This window comes from Patella vulgata, chromosome 5, assembly GCF_932274485.2.
Source record: "Patella vulgata chromosome 5, xgPatVulg1.2, whole genome shotgun sequence".
In the NCBI taxonomy this organism is placed as follows: domain Eukaryota; kingdom Metazoa; phylum Mollusca; class Gastropoda; family Patellidae; genus Patella; species Patella vulgata.
Genome location: NC_065883.2, coordinates 62,894,212 through 62,918,216, shown reverse-complemented (window position 1 = coordinate 62,918,216; position 24,005 = coordinate 62,894,212). Strand labels below are relative to the sequence as shown.

Genomic DNA, 24,005 nt, shown 5'->3' with positions numbered 1-24,005 from the left:
TGGAACTTTAGTCATCGGATAACCCAGTCAGGGAATATCTGAGATGGAAGTTTCAATTCACCATTTGATTAATGGATGTAGAACTTATAAAGGAATCAAATTTGGAATCTGCAAATAAAGTCAGGGAAATCAAAGGATATTTTTAGAAAGTATATATTGTCTTTTCTGGGGCCACGATGGCAATTAGGGTAAGACGCTGGCTCGCTAGCCTGGAGCTCGGGTGTTCGATCCCTGCATTGGCACAGAAAGTTCATCCAGATTTTCAGTTGTGGTTCCCCCTTGTCAGTGATGCAGGACGGAGGGCTGACAAGGACAGATTTCTAGTCGTTCAGATGGGACGAAAAAACGAGGTCCCATGGACACATTGGCGTGCACGTAAAAGATCCCTTGACAATTGGAATTCGATATTGTAGGCTGCAGTGCCGCTGTCCGGGCAAAATTTCACCCATAGCACACTGTATGGCGTATGCCCGTCTTCATTAGCATAGTTCAGAGCAGAACAGTAGGATGTTAAACCCCACTTCATTTCATTTCAGTTTGTCTTTTCAGGTCACTGAAATTATGTTATGTATATTGTTATAATAATAAAACATTAACAAATTCCTATGACAATTGGAGAGTTTACCGGTTTATAACAGTTTATGTTATTGTAGATAGTAAACATACCTGTCAATCATGTGATATATATATATATATATATATATATACATATATCTTGTATCTACCAGTATATATGACCGGTCTGTCCACCAGACTGGACAATACTACCCAATAGCACACCCACTGTGTCCATAGTCAGACAAAGTGACCATTGTTTCAGGTCATTTGTCCAGTAAAATAAATATTATTTATAAACACAGACAGTGTAATGGTTAACAGTTGTGTAAATTGTAGACATGTGTCAAATGTATCTAGTAGAATTCCTTTTATAGGGATATAGAATGTAGCTAAGCTTCAACCTGGCCAATAAAATAGAACCTACACACCTATCAATTTCAGAATCCATAGAACACAAATGACAAATTAGTGTAATATTATTTAACAGAAAACAGTTTTAATGGGAGATCAATCACTTGTTTTATTGTTCTTGATAAGGATAAGAGGATACTTGTTGAAACGTCATGTTTTTTTTTATAATAAACCCAGTGATTGATCTCTCATAAAAATTTTGTTATGTTTATTACGTTCCTCAATCAGTTAAATGCCACTTACAGATTATATAAAATAGTAATTGAACTCTACCAGTTGAGTATATTGTATAGCAACTCTATTTTAAACTTGAGAATCTTTGATATTAGAGTTGTCTAGTCGTTCGGATGGGACGAAAAACCAAGGTCCTGTGTACACATTGGCGTGCACGTAAAAGATCCCTTGACAGTTGTTATTCGATATAAGAGTAGGCCAAAGGGCCGCTGTCTGGGCAAAATTTCTCTCATCGCACACTGTATGGCGTATGCCCATCTTCATTAGCCCAGTTTGGAGCAGAACAGTAGGACGCAAACCCCATTTCATTTTCATTTTATTTTCTTTGATATTAGAATAGGTTTAAAATATTTGAAATACACACTTCTCAGTTTTTGCAGACTTCCAACATTCAATTCCTCATCAAAGTTAAATGACTGAAAATACGTTGCACTCTCACCCAATTTAGAAAAGTAGGACGTTAAACCCCATTTCATTTCATACCATTTCTCACCCAATTTAAGACAGAGTACCTGACCAGGTGTATCTTGTCCACATGGTTCTTTATATTTTTCATGTTCGTAAATTATGAACTATGAATCTAGGTCTTCTAAAGGCAAGTTGAGTTAAAGATTTTCTTTCTGTCATCAATATTTTCATGTTTTTACCTTGGTTATGCAGATTCTTTCACCTGCAAAAGAGTTGTGCATATAATCAAAATAATAAAATACACATATTCCATATGTTACCCCCAATCAATCAATATTTCTCACTGATCTTAGTTTTGGCCGATAAAAGTACCTTGGGATTTTAATGCCTGCTTTCCTCTTGATCTGACAATGTAATAAAAAACCCAAAAACATCCTGTGTAGACTATTCACCTGACAATTGGACATTGAAGTAAGAACAGGTCGTAGCTTAGCTGTCCAAATAAACTCTTCCTTATTGTACATTATATGTTGTAAACTCATTATCATTAGCCTGATTGATGCGGAAAACAAGATGTTAAACACTGTTAATCCTTCCACTTGTTGGTGTATTAGTCTATAGATATAATGATAACCCCTGTGTGATGACAACATATTGAACTGAATGTGTTTTATCATAATATTATCATATTAAACAATAAATATTAACCAAGATAGTTGTATAGACTCGGATTGTTTATTTATTTGTTTACATGTTGTTGGTTACAGGGTTTTTCTCAGTGAATTAGAGGCTTGTGATGGTGAACCTGTTAAAGTTGCAGAATGTTTTGTCAGAAACAACAAGGGTTTCGTTATTTATTCTGAATATTGTACGAACTATCCAAGGTACTGTCAATATACTACTTCCTTATAAAAACTTTATAAAGTTAAATCAAAAAACTCTTTTTCATCTAGAACCCTTTTGCATTTAATTGTCAGTCTCTTTGATTTTTTTTATACAGAATATTGTACTATTTAAGGTACTGTGATATGCCAGAACTACTTTGAAAAAATCCTCCAACAACTTAAAATTCTTATATGAAAAGAACCTGTGAAAAAAATATTATTCAGCTAGATCTTTCACATGTATTAATTGTCAGTCTGTTTGACAATGTCATCAGTTTTGTGACATTTTGTTCTGTGACAGTGTCATCAGTTTAGTGACATTTTGTCCTATGACATTTCGTCCCAGTGCCATTTTGTCTATAGGCATTATGTGCTTGATATTTGATATAATGTATAAGTAGTACTATATATATATTCAGATGTCATATATAGATTTTCAGTCCAGACCACTCTTAACATTATTAAAAACATTGGTCAATGCTTACATGAGTTCTGGCCATCTGTTTTGATTGGAGAAATGATGTCTTTAATTGTAATTTGAACAACTAAAGCAAGCTTATGTCGACCATACAACTGAGAGCAACTAGCATTTTGGCAACTGAAAAAGGTCGACATGAGTGCCTCTTACAACTCAGGCAATAAGTTCCAGTCAGTTGAAACCAGTTGCCAATGTTTGACTTTATGCAACTCGCTTTAACTAGCGGCAACTAGTTGCCGTCGACATGAGTGCTCTTACAACTGGCGTCAACTCTTTCCATAGAAATATCATCACATGATAAGAGACATGTGACTTTATAAATAGGCAAAATGGAAGCGAATGAAGGCATCCACTTTTCAAATGTTGATGGTGTCAACAATAATAAAGTTATAGAAATGTGGCAAGATCGACCATGCCTTTGGGTTGCTTCTTCTAATAAGGTGTTCACCATTTTTGTTTATGACATGATAAAAAAATTAAGTCGCATGTTAAGTGTAATCGCTATCCGTTCCAAGTCAACATGAGTGCTCCAAATTCTTTTGCCCACATTTGTTGATTTGCTCCCAGTTCTGAAGTCGACATAAGCGCCATTTTATAAATAGTACTAAGAAAACTGCCATTTGTGCTACACTCGTTTGTTCTGATTACCATAGCAGTATGTAACCAATTTTATTCAACAGAGTAAGCTAGGTTATTGAAATTTAACATGGTACTAGTCACTGTGACAAAGCGAATCATATTGAATGACTGTATAGGATTCAAATTACTTTCCCTTTATAAACCTGCTTAGACTCCATGACCATATTTCCATGTAACCTGAATTAAATAGACTTAATTCTGTAATCTGTTGGAAAGGGTTCAAATGGTACTTTAACATGTGCTCACATCATCTAAAAATATAAGGTATATAACAATTGAACAATAACTTTGTTGTTGTCTCACTCCGTCCCAGTTGTCTACTTTTACTTTAGAATTAAACACATGTTATGACATTATAGTCAAGATCAAAATATAGCTTATCAATGATGTCATTGTGTAATAACGTGAAGTTAAAACTGAGACAAATGTGAATGTTTATTATCTTTTTTCGGCTTTTAAAAGTGGGTGTTGTAAGGAAGAGATTAGAAATAGACAAAGTTTTTATGTTTTGTGTAAATCTTGTATAAATAGAGAAATATACATTTATTTATATAGTGTCTGTATGTACATTTTAAAAGGAAAGGATGATAAGGCAAGATGCATTGTACCTCCCAAATATTTCAATGTGTGGGTGTTGTTTTTAGTGCAGTCTATCTATACTATATAGCAAGATGGTCCGTGGTTCACTTTCTGGTCAATCTGATTAAAATACAGATCTATATTTCGTTTCTTTTTTTATACTTTCGATGGCCTACACTACATGAAGATCTGACAAGTTATAGTGGGAGTTCCCTTAGGGATCAAACCAGCGGCTTTTGACCCTATGACGTCAGACATTCATTAATCAATCGCGTTAACGTTTCTAGTGGTTTACCCTCAGTTCTGTGTATAAATAGGCCAATAACTCGCCGTAACAGACTGTTTCATTAGCTAATTCCTCACATCAAGTAAAACGCCTGTTATATAACAACTCTTTCAGATTCTAGTGTAGTAAAGACAAGTAAATCGAAATTTTGAACTATAAAAACAGAACGAAATTGGATCTGTGTTTTATTATATTTTCGATTAGTCTGTACTAATTGTCTACCTTACTAGCAATGATAACTCAGTGAGAATTGCAACAACGTTTCCAGTTTTATCTAATAAAGTTCCTCAAGATTCTCCAACCTGGTATCCCCCTTGTCAATGGTGCAGGATGGGAAAGCCTGGGCCAGTAAACGTGTTCGAAAAGTTAAAAAGATCAGATGTCACATGTATACCATTTGGTAGTACGTTAAAAATCCCTGACAGTTTAAAATTGAAATAAGAATAGTTTGTAGCATCAATGTCTTTGCAGAATTTCCCTCATATAGCACACTAACTCTGTTAGTCAGGTTGACGCAGAAAAAACAGATCTTAACCCCATTTCATTTCAGTATCACTAAAAATCATTTAAAAACGGATATTTGTCTAAAATTGCTTTCTTTAAATTACATCTTTTAATTAAATCTTTTCTATGTAAATTTGATATGATATTTGTTGATTTCAGTGCTGTTGAAATTTTAACCAAATTTATGATGGATCCAGTTCTGTGTGAAGTTTTTAAACATCGTCAACAGATGTTAGGTCATGGTCTACCTCTAGGGGCATACTTACTCCGTCCAGTACAACGAATACTGAAGTATCATCTTCTATTACAGGTAAGCGTCTTGACATCGGGTAAATATATATGTATATAGTTAGTTTCAAATATAAATAACATCTAATAAAATTGAAAATTAAAATTATGATCGTTTATAATTTATGATCAGTATTCTAATAAGTCTCACTTTTTATGCCATTTGGATTAATAACATTTTATTTAGTTGGGTTTTTTTTTTTGTGTTCAAATCTGGGACTGTGAGGTTTGAGCCATCAGGGCACAGAACTTTTAATTAGAAATCGTGAGTCTGATTCCTGGCATTATCTGAGAAGATTATTGGGGATATTTGAAGCCTAGTTCGCTCTTGTCAAGTCTGTGAAAATGATGAAGAAAGTTTGCTTAGTCAGTCGGGTGGGACAAGAAAACCAAGGTACACTTGTTTACACACTGACTGGTGTGTAAAAGAAACCTTCACAGTTTGAAATGGATTCAGAGTAGGTGAAAATGCTACAGTCATGATCACTTACACTTCCCTAGCATTATACACTTGACCAACGAAAAAAATCTCACATATTGTGTTGACAAGATGTTAAACCCCAATTCAATCGTACGGTTTCTGCATATCTTTACCCACCTCACACAACTATCGGACATACATTTATATAATGCTTACCTAATATTAAAATTCTGATTTCAGAATATCTGGAAGAATTTCGACAAGGAGAAACCTGGCTATGATATTCTAGAACAAGCCTTTAAACATATGACGAGTATGGCTCACCATATTAACAATATGAAACGTAAACATGAACATGCTATAAAGATACAAGAGATACAGAGTCAATTAGAGGATTATACAGGAGATGATTTAACTAGATTAGGTGAACTAGTCTTAGAGGTCAGTAAATTCTATTAAACTTCTCTATTATCAGATTTCCCTTAAGCAAATTATTTTCTATATATGAAATCGAATATGGTTTATTAATTGATAGATGTCTATGTATAAAACAAAGGGTTGGTCGAGTAGCCTAACATGTGCACTTTAGATCATAAGATCAGTAATTGAGTGATGTGGCATGATATAAATATTGACAATAACGAACACAAAATTGTAGCAACTAGGAAAATGTTTTGCTTTTGTTTCTCCAAGTACAGAACTAGTTTTAGAAATTGCACCAATCACCTTCCTAATGAATTATTTCCTTGTTGTGAGATATTGATAATGTATATTTATTTTATTTCTATCTTGTTAACAGAGTACTTTTCGAGTATATGGAGCGAGAGCATCACGTCATGTATTTTTATTTGAGAAAGAAATATTAATATGTAAGAAGAAAGAAGGTGGAATGTTAAGTTGTAAAGCATCTGTACAGGTAATATAGGCTCATCTAAGGTTTTAACTGTCATTATTTTAGGACCGGGGCCACATTGGAATTAATACATGTCAATCCATGAGAAGAGGGAATATTTTGTCTCCCTGTAAACCTTACCAGGGTGCTTTTTTGAGCATAGGTGGCTAAGTGGGTAAGATGCTGGTTCGCTAGTCTGGAGATCATGTGTTCTCTCCCAGTGTTGGGAGTTCATCGAGATTTCCCGGTGTGATTCCCCCTCGTCATTGGTGCAAGACGGAGGGCCTGACAAGGACAGCTGTCTAGTCATTTGGATGGGGCAAAAAAACAAGATTCTGTGTACACATTGGAGTGCACGTTAAAGATCCCTTGGCAATTGGAATTCAATATAAGAGTACGCCAAAGCACCTGTCCAGGCAAAATTTCTCTCTCATAGCACACTGTATGGCATATGCCCGTCTTTATTAGCCCAGTCAGAGCAGAACAGTAGAACGTTAATCCCCATTTCATTTTTTTGAGCATGAGAAGTGTAGGTGAAAGGGAGAAAGAGTCCTGTGTGCTTTGATTATGATAAAGATTCATCATGTTTTTGTCCCAAAATTACTTGTCAGTATGTCTTGTAAACTCATTTTTATACAACTTGTGTGCTGTACAGTTCTTATTTCTTTGTTGGTCAATATGTTTTGTTTTATTTGATGCTATTTTAATTTATTTGTGGTATATTTATATACTTCAGTGCTCCAACCTGATGTTAGTTGAAGTTATTGATAACGAACCTCTCAGTTTTCATATCATTCCTTTTGATAATCCTAAAGCCCAGCATACACTACAGGTACTGAACAGAACATTTGTATTTGCACATGTGTTCAGAAATAACAAAAATCTTTTTAAAGATATCTTTTCCAGAGAAGGAATTATGTAAATTTATTTACCCTTTTCTACAGGAGGGTGCTATTTTTGTTTTCCTCAATTGTGATACCCTTGTTTGATTTTCATTCCACAAAATGTAATATTTCAAGTAAAGAGTGAACCTATAAATAATATTAACTTTATTCTATGTGACATTTTGTAAAAACATGTATGATATTTTGTGTACTGTAAAAGATAAAAAATTTAATGAAATTATTTGATGAAAAAATGCCTTCTCAAATATTTTCAACTCATTAACTCCACTAGGTATCAAAAGGCTTTTTATTTAGTTAAAAGACACGTTCATGATGTTTTCCATTTTAATTATTAATGATTCTTGTAATTAAATTTTTTTCACATATTTACCCCAGGCTCGTAATATGGAACAGAAAAGAAGATGGTGTCAGGAAATAAAACGTTTGATATTAGAGAGTTATAGTGGTAAAATACCAGATAAAGTTAAAAGTTTAGTTATGGAACTTGGTCGTAATCATGATGAAGGTAGGTACTGTTTAAATGGTATTTAGTAATTGAAATAATAAAATAATCACAACCATTGTAGGGAAGATAATTAATGAGTTTCAATCTCTTGTTGTTTCAAAATATCTGCTGTGTTATTTGCTTGAATAGAAGATGAGGTTTGAATAAACCTCTAATAATGGGTTAAAAAAAAAGTTATACGCTTAGAAAAGAAGATCAAGTTAATATAAGGGAGGTAATCCTGTTTTATATCATCTCATTAAAACTTGATTTTTCCAGATTTCGTGAGCACTGAGAATTTAGATGCAAGTAGAAAACATCAACACACGGCACCAGAATACCTGGAAAGACGGAGAGTTCGACGTAAATCAGGTGGCAAATTAGCAGGTAAATATATGTTTATAATAGTTGAATGATTTGTTTCTAGATGTGATGTGTGTGTGTTTGTAGCCATTTAATTATTAGATGCTTCTTTTAATACACCTATTCATCTCTGATCTATATTAGGCTATGGCTTCAGACACTTTTGTTTTATTTCAAATTTTACCTCAAAAATCTGTTTTTGAATCGTGGAAGTAGAAATGAAAATAAGGAGAAATGTTTTGAAAGTGTCATTCAGCCTTCTCCAGAGGAGTGATACTTACACTTTAAAATAACTAAGTTTAAAGCTGGGTTCTTTTTTGATCAAATCTACCAATACAGATACATGTCGTAATATGGACAAGCTGTTAAATTCATCTGCCAGTTAATCTGCCATAGGAATCTCAAAGAATTTAACCTTAAAGCAATAAAATACAGCTAATTTTATAACTTTTATATGTAAGACCACTTCAAAAAGAGACAATTAATACTAAAAATTGCCACGTAAAAATATAAATATCATGCAATCTGAGATAAGGAAACTGTTCGAAGTGACATCTGTGTTTTAAAGTTATACTATCATCATACCTGTAATCCATGTCTTAAGATCAGACTGTACAAGTTTCATTCGAGATGAGCATGAATCATACATAAATATATCAATCCTGGCACTCGTTGAATTTTAAGAAACTAAATCTTTCTCAAAAAGACTGTTACGATTCCATTGCTGTCGAAAGAACATGAATCATATGGAGAAATGTTAATTCATTTTGTGTTAATAAAAAAAAACAAATTTTGTTAATTTGAATGAACCGTCCTAGTGTTTTTCTGTTAGCAAATAGTGAATTTTGTTTGGTTTGAAATTTCTTAGGTGATGATTGTGACATGTTTATTGAAAAATATCTTTGTGAGTTGTCTTATATTTTCACCATTGTCATGTGTTTTAATCCGCACACCATTATTATAGCACCATGATTATCATCATTATATTACACCATACCAATACAGCATGTTAACTGTTTCAACTGCATGATGTTACCTTTATTATTATATGTTGAATGTTTTCATTATTAATGTTATTTGAGGACAGCACTATAAAAGGGCATGTTGATTGAATATCCCACTTGTCTACGATATCACCAGGTCCGTAAACATTGTCCGTCAATTTTACAGCACCCCTTGAGAACACTTCCCGCCCCTCCTCGTTGCTCTGAGCTAGTTACGGCCCTGGATATCACCCTTGGTGGAAGTGGACATAAAACTCCAGGAACGAACGAACGAACGATCGATTACCCCAGTCCACTCATCTATTTTAAACTGGCGGAGTGTTTGAAATAACTTTATTTTAACTCTGCTTCCACAACAAAGCGATATCGCTGAAATGAAAGTTTGGGTCAGTTCTTGTCAATTAAAGTTGTTCCTCCTATCGAAACACTTATGGATGGTGCTGCCTTGTTCATATTCAAATGTTGCAAAATACATCTTTGTAGACAATGCAAGGAACGGAACCATGTTAAGATTTCAGCAAATCTTCTTCACAATATTGTAGTTTGCAAGAGATTCAAAAGCTCTCAAATGACCATCAGTGGCTTTAAAGGAGTCCTTTTGACTGGCCAATCTTGATTTTTTTTTCTTTCATGAGCAGTTGTCCTAAGTAAATCAGTAACCTGCTTAAACAGCACAAATATCTTTTCATAGCCACCATGTTTCACTGAGAATGGATATTAGTTCAATTGCCATCAGTGACAAGACAGACTTTCAATTTCTCTTGAGTTTGTGAAAGTCACAAAGTCTTCCCAACCCTACCTATGTTTGCATGTTGTATAATTTGCTAAAGTAGATGCCAGAAGTTAATATCGGACCAGGCTTTTTTCTATATAATTATTTACATAAATCTTGTTTATCAATAGTGGAGACAAGACATACAGGTCAAAATAAAGTATGGAAATAGGTTGGTCAGATTTGTTATTTAGAGTTCTGATGGGACAACAAAATCTGCACCGCTAAAATTTAATTTCCAAATACTAGGCAGTGATCAAGTTGTTAACTTGACACTATAATATGTCAATTGTGGAACACCAACTCCGCCAAACATTAACACTGGCTCTATATATGTGGACCTAAAATTTGAACTGTAGAGACAGATACCAACATGTTAGGTTGAATACAATACAAATTCAATCCAAACAGGTCTATTCACTTTAAAAATAGTACAAAAATTTTTACAGAAAATTCAAAATATTTTGATTGATATTATTTTCAATGTATATTGTTAATACAAAATACATGGTATGGTATAAGATTGTTCTTTGTTTAATGACAGTAAATTCCGATCTTTATAATAAGCATTATATTTCTAAAAACCTATTTCTTTATATTACAGAATTTAACTTATTGAAACCACAGAAAGCTAAAAGAGGTAAGTACTAGAATTAAAGACTAATTTTATCTGTACAATATTTATAATTCTGTGATTCTTGATATTTCACTTTTAGACTGTAAATGAGATCATTATTCTTATTTCAACATTATTCTTGGATTTATTTATAACTTTAAACATGTTGTAGATTATTGTATATATTTAGTTAGAATATTACTGATTATTAATGTCCTAGACTTGTTATGCTATTTACATTAAGTTTTACTATAAATCTAATTAAATTTTTCTTTTCTTTTTATTGCAACAGGAAATAGAAAAGTAAGTATACTATTATTTTTTTTTTTAGCTAAGAGACGAGGACTGCTGGTCAGTCTTTTCTTATGTTCAATTTATGACCATATATTATTACATTATGCTGAAACATTATTGGCAATGTTAAAAGGGTGTCCCAAGGGGGTGGCATCTGCTCTGCAGACATATAAAAAACCCTTGACAGTTTAAAGATACATTATGTAAGATTTAAATAAAGAGCTAGCCATTCTTGCTATGATAGTTGGAAATAGATAATGTAAAATGAATAATTTGAAAATTTCATTTATATTACTCTATTGCGAGCGAAGATATAAGCCTTTGAAGGTTTGACAAGATGTGTGCAATAATTTCAACCACCGTACTGGTTATTCGAAGCTGAGCCTCGCTCCTTCATTTTTAAATTAAATTAAAATATGGCTGAACCATTCTAATCTATTTAATATCGGAGAAATCTGATGTCATCGAGAGTTGATTATGGCCTGGATCAGTTAATTAATGTCTAATTAATAATTTAGAAAACATTTCAGGCCTAAAGAAAGACCTGCATTAGGGAGATTTAGCACTTGTATAATGTATGTTTAATTTGATCCAAAACTGCCACCACTGTCCAGACAATTCACCTTCCTAGTATTACCCGAAGTAGTTTCCAAGTGATTAAAGTATTCCCTTCCTCTCATATCTAAATTTTTGTAAATTAAAGCTTTAGTTTTTTAATTTTTGCAGTTTAGCTAATTTTGTTTATTATTTTATTCTAGTCTCCAGATAGACGTAGAATCTCTATGGAAGGAAGTAATCAAAAGGTACAATATTATCTCTATTTTACTTGTATTACACTAATAGGTTCCCATGGATACTTGCATTAACACTTATTCAATTAAAATGGGCACATGCAGAAGATATAGTTTAGTGTATTCGGAGCCGCTAAAAAATGTCACATTATTTTGTACAACATCAATGAACATGTTGAAATATTATCTTCTGAGAAGTAGAGCATCATCAAATATCGATTAACGAACTGTTGCATTGACTTTTAATTTCTACCATGTGGCATTTCCACATATTCAAATTTTAAATGATCGTGTTGAAATATTATCTTGCGAGAAGTAGAGCATCATCAAATATCGATTAACGAACTGTTGCATTCACTTTGAATTTTTACCATGTGGCATTTCCACAATTTCGAATTTAAATGTTAGGTCATCCTTTACGTGCACGCCAACAGAGTACACAGGTGGACCTTGGTTTTTCATACTATATAAATGATTGAATGGGTTTCCTTATCAGTCTCCGTTCTGCAATACTGACAAGGGGAGACCAACCTGGAAAATGCTGATGGACTTTCTTGGTTAGCACTCGGAGCGAACCCGAGACCTGATTCATGAGCCATCACCATACTACTTGCCGGCGTGGTTTCCACCTTGTCAGTGGTGCCTGACAAGGGCAGCTATCTAGTCGTTCGTATGTTACGGAAAACAAGGTCCCGTGTACACATTGGCATGCACTAAAAGATCCCTTGGCAGTTGGTATTTAATATAAGAGTAGGTCGTAAGCCCACTGTCCAGGCAAAATTTCCATCTGAGCACACTGTATGGTGTGTGCCAGCCTTCATCAGCCCAATCAGAGCAGAACAGTAGGACATTAAACCCCATTTCATTTCATCCCCATACTCATTCCAGACAATACTAAACTATGAAGTTTTAAAAATATTAAACAATTTGCTTTTAATATTTTACAGATATCAGATGATCGTGGCCGTACTTTAGATGTCAATCCCAGAACAGGACAGAAGAAAGCAAGGTCATTACCTCGTGGTGAAAACCTTGTGTTAAGTGATGTAGAAATTGCAGACAGATCTCTTGTTTCATTGGATAATTCTTTGAACCATCCAGACTTAGACGACAGTGCTGTGGACACGTCGCCAGATGTTACAAAACGAGCACACAGTTTCCGTCGCGCGACACGTTTACATCCTATATACTCTACAGACATGTCTAGTGTCCCGTTAGATACAGAAGAGAAGACAGAAGCTATGGATGTAGACTCGGATACGGACGATCCTAATTTAACTCGCGATCATTTACAAGAATATAACGACTGCGGATTCACAAGTCGCTCTGATCTCGATGAGGAATCAGACAATGAAAGACTGACCAGTGGTACTAATTGTAATGAATTTCAGGGAGATACAAATGGGTGTGATATTTCCTCGAGTTTGCCTACTCTATTGGACGGTAATGATTGCGATCATCTGAAATCGCGATCAGAAGTGATTATATCTACAAATCGTAATTCTGTTAACGATGATAATGAGTGTTCTAAAAGTGTCAGTGATCTAATGGAAGTCGAAAACGAGAAAAAGAAAACTAGTATATTTCGTGGTCGACCTCATGTTACCACGACATGGATTAAGAGTAAGAAAAAACCCAAAGCCTCCGAAAACAAAACAATTACTGCTTTTAATGATTCCTTCAGGAAAAAGTCACATGAAAGTGTAAATAAAGACAAAAATACAAAGACGGCTGTACAACAGTTATCTAATGAAAGTGATTTATTGCATGCTCAGAAGGGTAGTAATGCTCGACTTACAAACTGGAGTAGTAATGATAAACTTCTCACAGGATCCAGTACAAGTCTCGCACCCAACATGGAAGATCCTTGGGTTAAACATTCAGAGGTGAGAACCTCAAGGAGCAGCTCTGTTTTATTACCTTCCAGTTCAAATAATGTACCTGCAGTGGGTCGTCCACGTAATAAATCGGATGTTACGGACAGACGAGCACTGTCAAGAGATAATTTGGATTGGATGGTTTATTTGAATAGGAACTCGTTAAATGAATATCCACAAAATGTGAAATTTTTGTCGAAGTATTGTACGCCACCTAGAAGTACCATGACTTCAATTAAACCTAATAAAGGTGTATGGAGGTCCGAGTCCACCAAAAGCGACTCTGTAACAATTCCACACCTGACCTCTCCAAGATTGTATCCCCATTCTGACAGTCATACACCAACCCGAGGTACCAATCTCTCTCGCTCAAACTCAACACCAGCCGGTCGATCATATTTAGAATTTGGACGAGGCTTTGGTAGAAATCGTGCTGCTTCATTAGATTTGGACACTTTTCAAGAAAGTGAAAGAATAATGGAGGAAATGGAAGACTATATGAAACATTCTCCCCATCCATCTCTCAATCACGCTAAATTCCCTACAGCAATACCCAATAACGAAGATAAAGATCTCAATAGATTGTCCGGTGTTTCTTCGCTGTCTACATCATCATACGATAGTCAAGGTAGTCATTCCAGCTCTAGTGACGGTTTAGTCGGATCACTAAAAAATAAAATCAGCAGTTGGACAGCTAAAATGAGTAAAAGAAATGAAGAATACGAACAGATGTCTGTAACTTCAAGTGTATCTGATATTCGACCGTCATCATTAGTTTTATCAGATGAAGAAAAGTATGATAATAATCTAAGTGTTTCTCCTAAATCTTTGTCTGTTTCACCTTCTAAAGACCTCCCAAACTTTAACTATTCACAGAACACTCTCAAAAAACCTGTTAAATCGAATAGTAAAGAGCCTGATTTACAGTCTGTTCTTCTAGAAGGTGGTCTAGGCAGTTCATCGGTTGGTTCCAAGTTAGCTCATAATCTGCCACCAAATATAGAAGCCATGTTGGCTAACAAATTTCAGTCACCCACCAGACCTCATAGTGCCTGTGTTCTCCGCGACACTGATTCTCTATCATCGTATGATTTCTCTAGTAAAGAAGGTACACCTGAACCGTCTGCTAGACATTCTCTCCCTCCAGACAATAAAACAACAGATGCAATTATGCCTGCTACGTTAAAAAACACAGAATGTCAACAGTCAGATTCTGGATTTAGTATGCAAAGTGATGTCACAGATTCTTGCGATCTTTCCAGAAGTCGTGATGAGATGTCAAACTCCTTTGAAGAAAAATATAAAAATGAACCTCAAGAAAAGCCAGAAATTAAAACACCCAAGCCTAGTATTGTGCCTAACAAAAGTTTATCGCAATCTCCAGAAGTTAAAAATAGAACCAAAGACAGAAACCGAACAATGTCCAATTCTTCCATGGAATCAATGGATAGTTTTTACGAGAGAAGATTATCTGCTGCTTTGGATGCAGAAGTATTTCGCGACTCAGCTGTCTTTTGTGACATCGAAGTGGATAGTAAACTTAAGTCTAAAGAAAACACTCCTGAACCAGAACATGGAGTAAAAACACCTCGGAAATCAATTCGTGATTATGTACAATATCTGGAAGAAAAGAATAAACCAATACCTCCTAAAACATTTGGTGTTCGTCGTCGTGAACCAGCAGCTATTATCAAACAAAAACTTGACCATCTAAAAGAAAGTTCTCAATATCGTAAACCAAACAGTCGACCAGCCAGTGAAGAACGTGAACTTTCACCTCCTAAATGTGTCCGCGAACTTCAATCTACCTTAGTAGCAGAAACCCAGGGTAATCAATTCAGACATCGTCGCGGTCGTGCCGAGTCAGAACATAGTAGCGAGAGTATATGTAGTAGTAACAGTTCTACGTTAAGATCAGCCAAGTCTCTTGGTAGACTAGATCAATTGAACAATGAAGTAGAGAGTTTAGTTATTATGAAAGGATGGGTTCAACAACTTATTAGTAAATTTCAAAGTGATAAATGACAGTTATTATAAATGATAATGACAGTTATTATCAACGATAAAGACAGTTATTATCAAAATTAAAAGACAGTTATTAAATACAATAAAAGACAGTTATTATAATTGATAAAAGACAAACAATTATTGAAACATTTAACTTGTGATGAACAAATTAAAACGATTCTATATTTTGATCATTTTCAATATAACGCAACAAATTTTTTATAAAATGTGATATAATTTATCCTTAAACAATATGTGCTTTCTTACAAACTTGTATAATGAATATACAACTGGCAGGTGTATGTCTTATATAGATACATTATTTTATTATTGTGTACGTAGTTATATGTAGGTACTGAATGTTTTGTCGGCAGAATGATATATATATATATTAGATTGGTATATTAGATATGCATTAAGTTTACGTGCAATAGTTTGAATATGTTGTTAAACGTGTAGTGTGAAGGGAAGGTTGAGATATGCCAAGGTAATGTTTTATGTGAAGGATTCCTTATCGAATATTTATGAATATTTATAGACTTGCAGTGCTTTTTAAGTGAAGGGTATGACAATGCTGTAGAATATGCTTTCCCCCAATGGAATTGATTAATTACACCAAGGATATTCATTTTACTGAAAAGCTCAGGATTATCTCATTAATCTTAATATACAAGTAATTATAATACATGAAATGTGTTTTTGATTTATTTTGTATTCTATTTATAATACATTCATTAGTAATGTACAACAACAGAATGTTAGATTGGTGATCAAAATTAGTGATCAACTTGTCATTGTGCCATTGGTATTTAAATACAGTATCTTGTTGTGTAGTGGTGTTAATTAAGGACCTAGATTTATTTCGGAGATGAAATTTATTTTTCTTCTGTTATAGATATATGAAATCTGCAGAAAAAATAAACTTGATATAGATATGTGTGTATATAAATTATATTCCAAAATCAAATTGTTAGATAGTTTTCTTGATGGATTTAATGTAGTTTGACTCATCTGATATCTTTGATTATTTGCTTATTTAAATTAAGGATTAACATATGTACATAATAGTATTTATAACATGCCATATATTTATATAACTGTACATATGTATATAATTTTGGCTATATTTCATGTATTCTATTGTTATAAAAGTGCTTCCTTTAATGGTTTGAATGATAGATAATCAAAAACTGTTTTCATTTGTGAATTTGTAAATTCAATTTGTATAATTTTCTACAGTAAAAACTTAATGAAAAGATTTGTGTTATCAACTGGCATGGTTTTTGATTCTCCGGTTATACGTGACGAGGAGTAGGGTCGCCTGTCCAATCTCTTTGGTTTCCCCCTGGGGTGTCCGGTTTCCTCCCACTGCTAAAGACCCCTACGCGCAAGCAAATTATTGAACCATGTGTTAGTCCCGAAATGAACTAGTTTGTGTTGAGTTGACGTTAAACCCCATTTCTCTCTCTCTTTCTGTTATTGATGTGGTCAAGGTGGTGTGGTGTGGGTATTGTTAGATTACTATTAAACCAGTTATGTGGTAGGAATGAGTCTGTGCAGAGGTCTCCTCCCTTGATACCAAGTGTATGTTTAAAACATATATATATAACATTTTTTTTTTCTGTGCAGTCAAAAAATTTAGTTTTAAAGTCCAATTCTACAGCATCATCTTATTGGGCAGACTTTGTGTCGGTTTCTTAAAGGGGATTTGATCCCTTCATTGGCTGTGAAAGTTCATTGGGATTTTCTGAAGTGGTTTCCCCTTGTCAGAGGACAGCTGTCTAGTCATTCGAATGGAACAAAAAAAACTAAGGTCCCGTGTACATACTGGCTTGCACATAGAAGATCCCTTGGCAGTTGGAATTCAATATAAGAGTAGGGCATAGTGCCGCTGCCCGGGCAAAATTTCTTTAATAGCACATTGTATGGTGTATGCCGGTCTTCATTAGCCCAGTCGGAGCAGAAAAGTAGGGTGTTAAACCCCATTTCATTTAAGGGGGTTTTGATGGCAGAATGGTCTGTGTGGATTTAAAATCATTGAGTTAAGCAGCATAGTTTTGATCTCACACTTGTACATGACAAGCAGTAGCATCCTTGTCCAAGCAAGCAAAATAGTTGAACCATGTTAATCTCAAAATGACCTAGTTTGTGTCAAGTGGATGTTAAAAACCCCATAAATTAAAATCTCTCCTGTACACAATGTTTGATGCAAGATCAGCAGCTTCATAAACAAGCAGTTGCCATGCAAGATATGCCCACATTTTGCAAGAGGTGGATGAAGAACAAGCTAAAACAAAACGTGTTTTTTCATACTATCAGGGGCCATAATCCAGTAATAGTCTGAAATGCTCAAATATGGAAAGGAACCAAGATCTTTGGGATACAGACTGGTCTTTAGCCAAGTGTACAGATTAACAAAGACTAAACATCCTCTTCTTCACTACAGTTTTTATTGTTAATGAAAAATTACTCCAACAATGATAGTGCATGGTTGACATGATTGGTAATTAATCAAAAAAGTTTATAAACTTGTATCCTGATCATTCATAACATATTTCACACATAATCAAACGAGTAACAATATATAAACAGCAATGATAAACAGTTATTTTAGATGAAAGCAGCCAAGAAATTTTGTGCAAGCAAATTTTGATTGTGAAGGAAACTGAGAATCTTTGCTGCGCTGATAATTTTCAATGTGCTTTTAATTTAAAATATATTTTTTTTATTTTACACATCAATGCTCATGGTAATAATCTGTACATTCATGATTAAATATATTCAAATATACAACTTCAATACACATAGGTTATACTTCATATACACGGTTTAATTATCCTTTATATATATACCAAAATATAATCTATTGTTTAAAATGTAATACTTAGTAGTAAGTACAAATAGTTTAATTGCAGAAACAACAGCCATTTTTTAATAAATGTTTCAGTATGTTCTAACATAATGTGTGTACCGGTACTTCACTTACACAATACTTTGTTTATTCATTCTAAACCAGAAGGACCTCTGAGCAAATTTTGTTGCCCTATAACAATGAAAACAACAATGGTGGCAATATTTCTGCAGGAGAAAAATTGTATTGTTATTTTTATTCTGTAGACTAATCCAAATCAACAAATGTTGCAGGAAAATAATCAGAAATCAGATTTTGCAGAAAACTGATTTATGCTCCTTAAGTATTCACTCCAGTGAATTTGTTTGAAAGAGACAGTATGTCCACATTAGGCACAAAACAATCACTTTGCAAAGTGGAGAACAGCCAGTATGTGGTCTAATTTGTCCTAATCTGTATAAGGATAATCTGTAAGGTTTTATCAACTACATATTGGAGAACACAGGAGGGGTTTAATGGCTGAGTGTACTATATATAGACAATTTCAATCACTGTATGGATGGATTTCACATCTTTGCCTTTAATAATGGGTAGTTTGCAATATTTTCAGTATTTACATCAGTTTTATATCATTCATACAAATTACAAATCATATATTTCATACATTAATACGTAAACACAAGAATTAATATTTGAATGGGTAAACATTTTACTTTGTGACAAATAATATAGTCAACATTATATAACATTTTTAACTTTAACTTGTTAAATTAACTAAATATGGCACAAAAATTTATTTACTGGTTTACATGACAAACTTTACCCTGTATATTTCAAAAATTTCTAATTAACCAGCAAACAGAAGAAAAAAAAAAAAAAAAAAATAATGAAATAAATACAGAAATATAAACTATTTGTAAGGCAGAAACATAAAGCAACATTACTAACAAATCACCAGCTAGTTCACAAGTACAAATTTATATTCAGATAATCTTATTATTTTTTTAAGAAACTGCATATTTATAAAATTTGTTGCAGAGTCTGCGCACCGATCGAAACTGTAAAAACAAATAAATCTAGCACAGATTGACACTGTAAATAAAAAAGTTAATTTTTTCTTAAAAAAGAATATTTAATATTTCAAACTAGTTGCAAGGTTGAAATACTAAATATTCTTTTTTTAAATATGCGGTTTCTAATTTGCAGCTTAGAGAAACACAAGCAAACTCTGATTTGTAAATCATATCATGACAACAACAGCAAAGTAAAAATAAAGGAAATTGAAATTGACAAGGTACATCTTCACATACACAAAAATTTGGTTAAATTTTGGCAAAGAAGTCAAATTTTCTTTCATACCATGATGAGCACAATGATTTTTTTTAAAGCACAAATTACAGATAAGATGATCACCGTATTTAACAATAAGATTAAACTTAACAATGAATATATTTATCTTTAAAACACCACTATATTTAATAATTACACAATATCAATACAGGTTTAAGTAGGTAGAACAGTTTTATTTTATGTATATTGCTTTAACTATGGTTTATTAGCCATGTAAACTTCATAAAAACTTTACTGTTATAGTGACTATTTGTGTCGACAAATTTAATTTATCACTTTTAGGCCTAATAGCAAATATCTCCAGTTATGTACTGTGTATGTGGGATGGTAATGAAAGTAATCATCATCACTCCAGATGAAGATATGTATACAGCTATCCAATGATTAAGAATGTCAAGTTACTAAATTATCTACATCCAAACATGATCAAGTCTAGAATATCAAAATTAATATTCAAGGCAATTCTTAGTATAAGGTGAAACAAATGCATTTTTAGAAACTGTTACGTTTTTTAACTGCTGGATTCTGTAAAGTCAATCTATGTATTGCTTCTATCTCCTTTATTAACGCAATCTCATTTCAAATTCTGAACATGATTTGTGAACCGACCGACTATGCACATTATAATCTTAAAATGTATTGCACTTTTAAAGACTTGCATGTTCCACAGCTAATTACACACTCATTTTAATTTTAGGTTCGACAAAACAAATGTCACACATCTATGTTAAATGAAACAAATATTCACCACATTACTATAAATTATGTTAACTGATGAAGCGTTAGAAGAGTTAGAACCAATTCAACTTAAACCTTTTATAACTATTTTTGTTTATCACACCAATCACCACTCTCTTATTTGCACCAATATAACCGTTTAAATTAATATTATCATATACACATTAGATAAACAAAACCGTTGGGCTCATATTTTGTATGAACCGTATTTAACTGGCCAATTAAATAAAATGAAGAAACTCTGTAATTTTACTTTTCAGTTTAATAACATCAGATGAACACTGGGTTTGTTTTTTATTACAATATTTCAACTAGTATATATTTAAAGATGCATTATGTAAGATTTAGATAAAAGCTGGCTGTTCTTGCCATAATGGTTCCAAAATCGATATTGTAAATTAATATATTGAAAATTTCAGTAAAATTACTCGATTAGGAGCAAAGTTATGAATGTTTGAAGTTTTGACAAGCTATAGCTTTAATAGTCTTGATGGTCAAGTACAACTGTGATGATAGTCCTTATTATCCATTATAAAATCCATTTAATATCTTGGCCATCTGAAGGCCAAGATAGTTGATTATGGGCTCGCCATATGAATAAATGTTTAATAAATAGTTAAACATACATTATGCAAGCGCTAAATTTGCCTATTGCAGGTCTTTCTTTAGGCCGAAAATGTTTTCTAAATTATTAATTAGACATTAATTAACTTATCCAGTCCATAATCAACCCTCAATGGCATCAGATTTCTCCGATATTAAATAGATTAGAACAGTTCAGCCATATTTTGATTTAAGCTAAAAATGGAGAAGCGAGACTTAGCTCAGAACAACCAGTACGTTGGTTGAAATTATTGCACATGTCAAGCCTTCAAAGGCTAATATCTTCGCTTGAAATAGAGTAATTTGAATGAAATTTCCAAATTATTCATTTTACCTTATCTATTTTCGAACTATTATAGCAAGAATGGCTAGCTCTTTATCTAAATCTTACATAATAAATAGTTAATATAACATTTGAAGCCAGAAAAAAAAGACCTGCAATAAACAGATTTAGCTTTTACATAATGCATCTTTATCAACTGATGATCCGTCCAATTATTAATATATCACAAGCTCAATAATTTCACAATATTAATTAATATCAAATTAATGGAATAATATTTAAAAATGATCCTAATATAATATGAAATATAAGTTGAGATATGAACATAAAATATTGATTAGTTTAATCGATTTTACCCCGTCATTGAGATACAAAATATCAAAACTGATTAAAAGAAATCAAGAAAAGTAAATATTCAGAGCAATAATTTGTTATGACTGAAATGCAGAGCTTTTGACCAAAATCTACATCACACAACATATCTACAGTGTGTGTCTACTATAAGACAAAATATGATATGAACAGAAATTTGTGATTACGTACAAACCAATGAATAATAATAATAATGAAACAATAATAACAGGCCTATTTATATATAACTATTATTCGATGGTAATTGTCCATACATCAGCTATATTAACACCAGGTTTTCTAATAGTTAAACTCTTTTCTTCACTATTATATTTATGAGCCAATCTTTTACTATTTTCACCACCTGAAAAATCCAATAGATTATTATATAAATACCCGAAAAGTCCAATTAATCATTAAAATAGAAATAAGCTTAAGCCAGTAATTAATCAACCTTTAATCATACTAATTGCTAAATATGCATTTTAATATAGAAATTCTTACAGTTAACCTCTGTCATTTGTTTACCATGTAGCCAACTAATTTAAATGTGGACGGTTTTAGGATACAGTAAGCAGTATAATATATTATGTTTGTACACTATCAAAGACCTGACATAATTTCTGTTATACAGATTCATATGAAATGAAATAGGGTTTAACGTCCTACTATTCTGCTCCTGCTGGGATAATGAAGACAGGTATATGCCATACAGTGTGCTATGAGGGAAATTTTGCCCGGACAGTGACGCTACGGCCTACTCTTATATTGAATTTCAACTATCAATGGATCTTTTATGTGCAAGCCACACAGGACCTCCGTTTTTCGTTGTATCCAAATGACTATATGCTGTCCCTTGCCAGGCCCTCAGTCATGCACCACTGACAAGGGGGAACTACGCTGGAAAATCTTGAACTTCTCAGCCAATGCAGATATTGAACATGGGATGCCTAGGTTCACAAGCCAACGTCTTACTCACTGAGCCATTGTGGCTATCTAATACAGATTAATAACAATATTGCTACTTTAACAGGTGTTTTTCTATCGAAGTCTGAGAGAATATTTTTATTTGGACCTGTCTTGACAAAACAGTTATTATGAGACCGACATACATGTATACTTCATTATTATTTTCATTAGTTATTCATGTATATATGCTCTGATACCAATTCACATTAATACTACACAACTACACAAGTACAAAGTTTAAATACAAAAATTGACTTCTTCACCTAACTCTGTCCAATATAAAATGTATTAAACAAGTGTATACTTACTAAAATTTTTAATAGAAATATTTAAAGGATTCTTTGGATAACCAACTATGATAATTTTTTCAATCCATTCTCTTGTATTAAACTGTCCTTTAGGATCTATATTTCTGTAAAATATACAAGACGTTTTCAGTTAACTTAATTCACAGTATCATAAATATAAGAAATTCAGTACATATCAAAAATCTTATAAATTTAATAAATTTCATAACAATCTGATTAAAACACAGATCCTTTTTCATTTCGGTTTTTATAGTTCAAAATTTCGTTTTTATTTGTCTACTACACTAGGATCTGGAAGATTTGTTATACAACAGGTGTTCTGGATGGCATGAGGGATTAGCCAATGAAACTATCTGTTATGGCGACTTCTTGGCATGCCATGCACGGAACTGTGGGTAAACCCCTAGAAACATCAACGCTGATTGATTGATCAATGTCTGACGTCATAGGGTCAAAAGATGCATGTATGACCCCTCACACGACCTTCCAGTACGACTGGTCAGATCTTAATGTAGTGTAGGCCATCGAAAGTATAAAAAAACGAAACGAAATATAGATCTGTATTTTAATCAGATTGAATTCATAAATATAAGAAATTTTATCAATTTTGTTTGTGTAAAAAGTATGCAAAAAAAAAAAAACAACAGAGAACTTACTTTGATGATAAATTGTTATTGTTAAATGTAAATTCACGATGCAAATATTCTCCGTTCCTATACTGGAATGTATGATAGTCATCTAGATAGATTTCTCCTTTAGCATTTCCCTGGAATTAAACACAAGATGTTATTTCTCTGAAATTGAACACAATATCTTATTCTATTATTTTCCTGAAATTGAAGATGACATTTTGTTTT

The 24,005-nt window shown here is 33.0% G+C and overlaps 3 protein-coding genes across 4 annotated transcripts in view; 2 read left to right on the top strand and 1 right to left on the bottom strand.

Annotated features, from left to right (window-relative positions):
* LOC126821376 (pleckstrin homology domain-containing family G member 1) overlaps window positions 1–10,981 on the top strand; it is a 91,402-nt gene extending 80,421 nt beyond the window's left edge. Inside the window, exons 6-14 of the mRNA XM_056101030.1 lie at window positions 2,379–2,495; window positions 5,141–5,291; window positions 5,931–6,131; window positions 6,490–6,606; window positions 7,319–7,414; window positions 7,863–7,992; window positions 8,251–8,358; window positions 10,715–10,750; window positions 10,971–10,981. Coding sequence (XP_055957005.1) covers window positions 2,379–2,495; window positions 5,141–5,291; window positions 5,931–6,131; window positions 6,490–6,606; window positions 7,319–7,414; window positions 7,863–7,992; window positions 8,251–8,358; window positions 10,715–10,750; window positions 10,971–10,981 — 967 coding nt within the window. The remainder of the gene's footprint in view (window positions 1–2,378; window positions 2,496–5,140; window positions 5,292–5,930; window positions 6,132–6,489; window positions 6,607–7,318; window positions 7,415–7,862; window positions 7,993–8,250; window positions 8,359–10,714; window positions 10,751–10,970) is intronic.
* Window positions 10,982–10,993: 12 nt separating this feature from the next.
* On the top strand, window positions 10,994–16,951 carry LOC126822024 (uncharacterized). The gene is made up of 3 exons (XM_050550743.2): window positions 10,994–11,029; window positions 11,779–11,823; window positions 12,759–16,951. The coding sequence occupies exons 2-3, from the start codon at window positions 11,803–11,805 to the stop codon at window positions 15,711–15,713; spliced, it is 2,976 nt and encodes a 991-aa protein (XP_050406700.1). The 5' UTR covers window positions 10,994–11,029; window positions 11,779–11,802; the 3' UTR covers window positions 15,714–16,951.
* A 1,172-nt stretch (window positions 16,952–18,123) lies between these two features.
* The window catches only part of LOC126820950 (neutral alpha-glucosidase AB), a 32,035-nt gene continuing 26,153 nt past the window's right edge, over window positions 18,124–24,005 (bottom strand). For both annotated transcript variants that reach the window (XM_050549166.2, XM_050549167.2), the window contains exons 21-23: window positions 23,805–23,914; window positions 23,149–23,252; window positions 18,124–22,235 (exon numbers count right to left, since the gene is read on the bottom strand). In XM_050549166.2, the coding sequence (XP_050405123.1) occupies window positions 22,123–22,235; window positions 23,149–23,252; window positions 23,805–23,914 (327 nt within the window). In that variant the 3' untranslated portion in view covers window positions 18,124–22,122. The remainder of the gene's footprint in view (window positions 22,236–23,148; window positions 23,253–23,804; window positions 23,915–24,005) is intronic.

Bases quoted from the DNA above. Each gene is read 5' to 3' on its own strand.
- LOC126822024 (XM_050550743.2), top strand. From the start codon at position 11,803: ATGGAAGGAAGTAATCAAAAG. The intron at 11,824-12,758 runs GTACAATATTAT...AATATTTTACAG, and splicing joins TGGAAGGAAGTAATCAAAAG to ATATCAGATGATCGTGGCCG.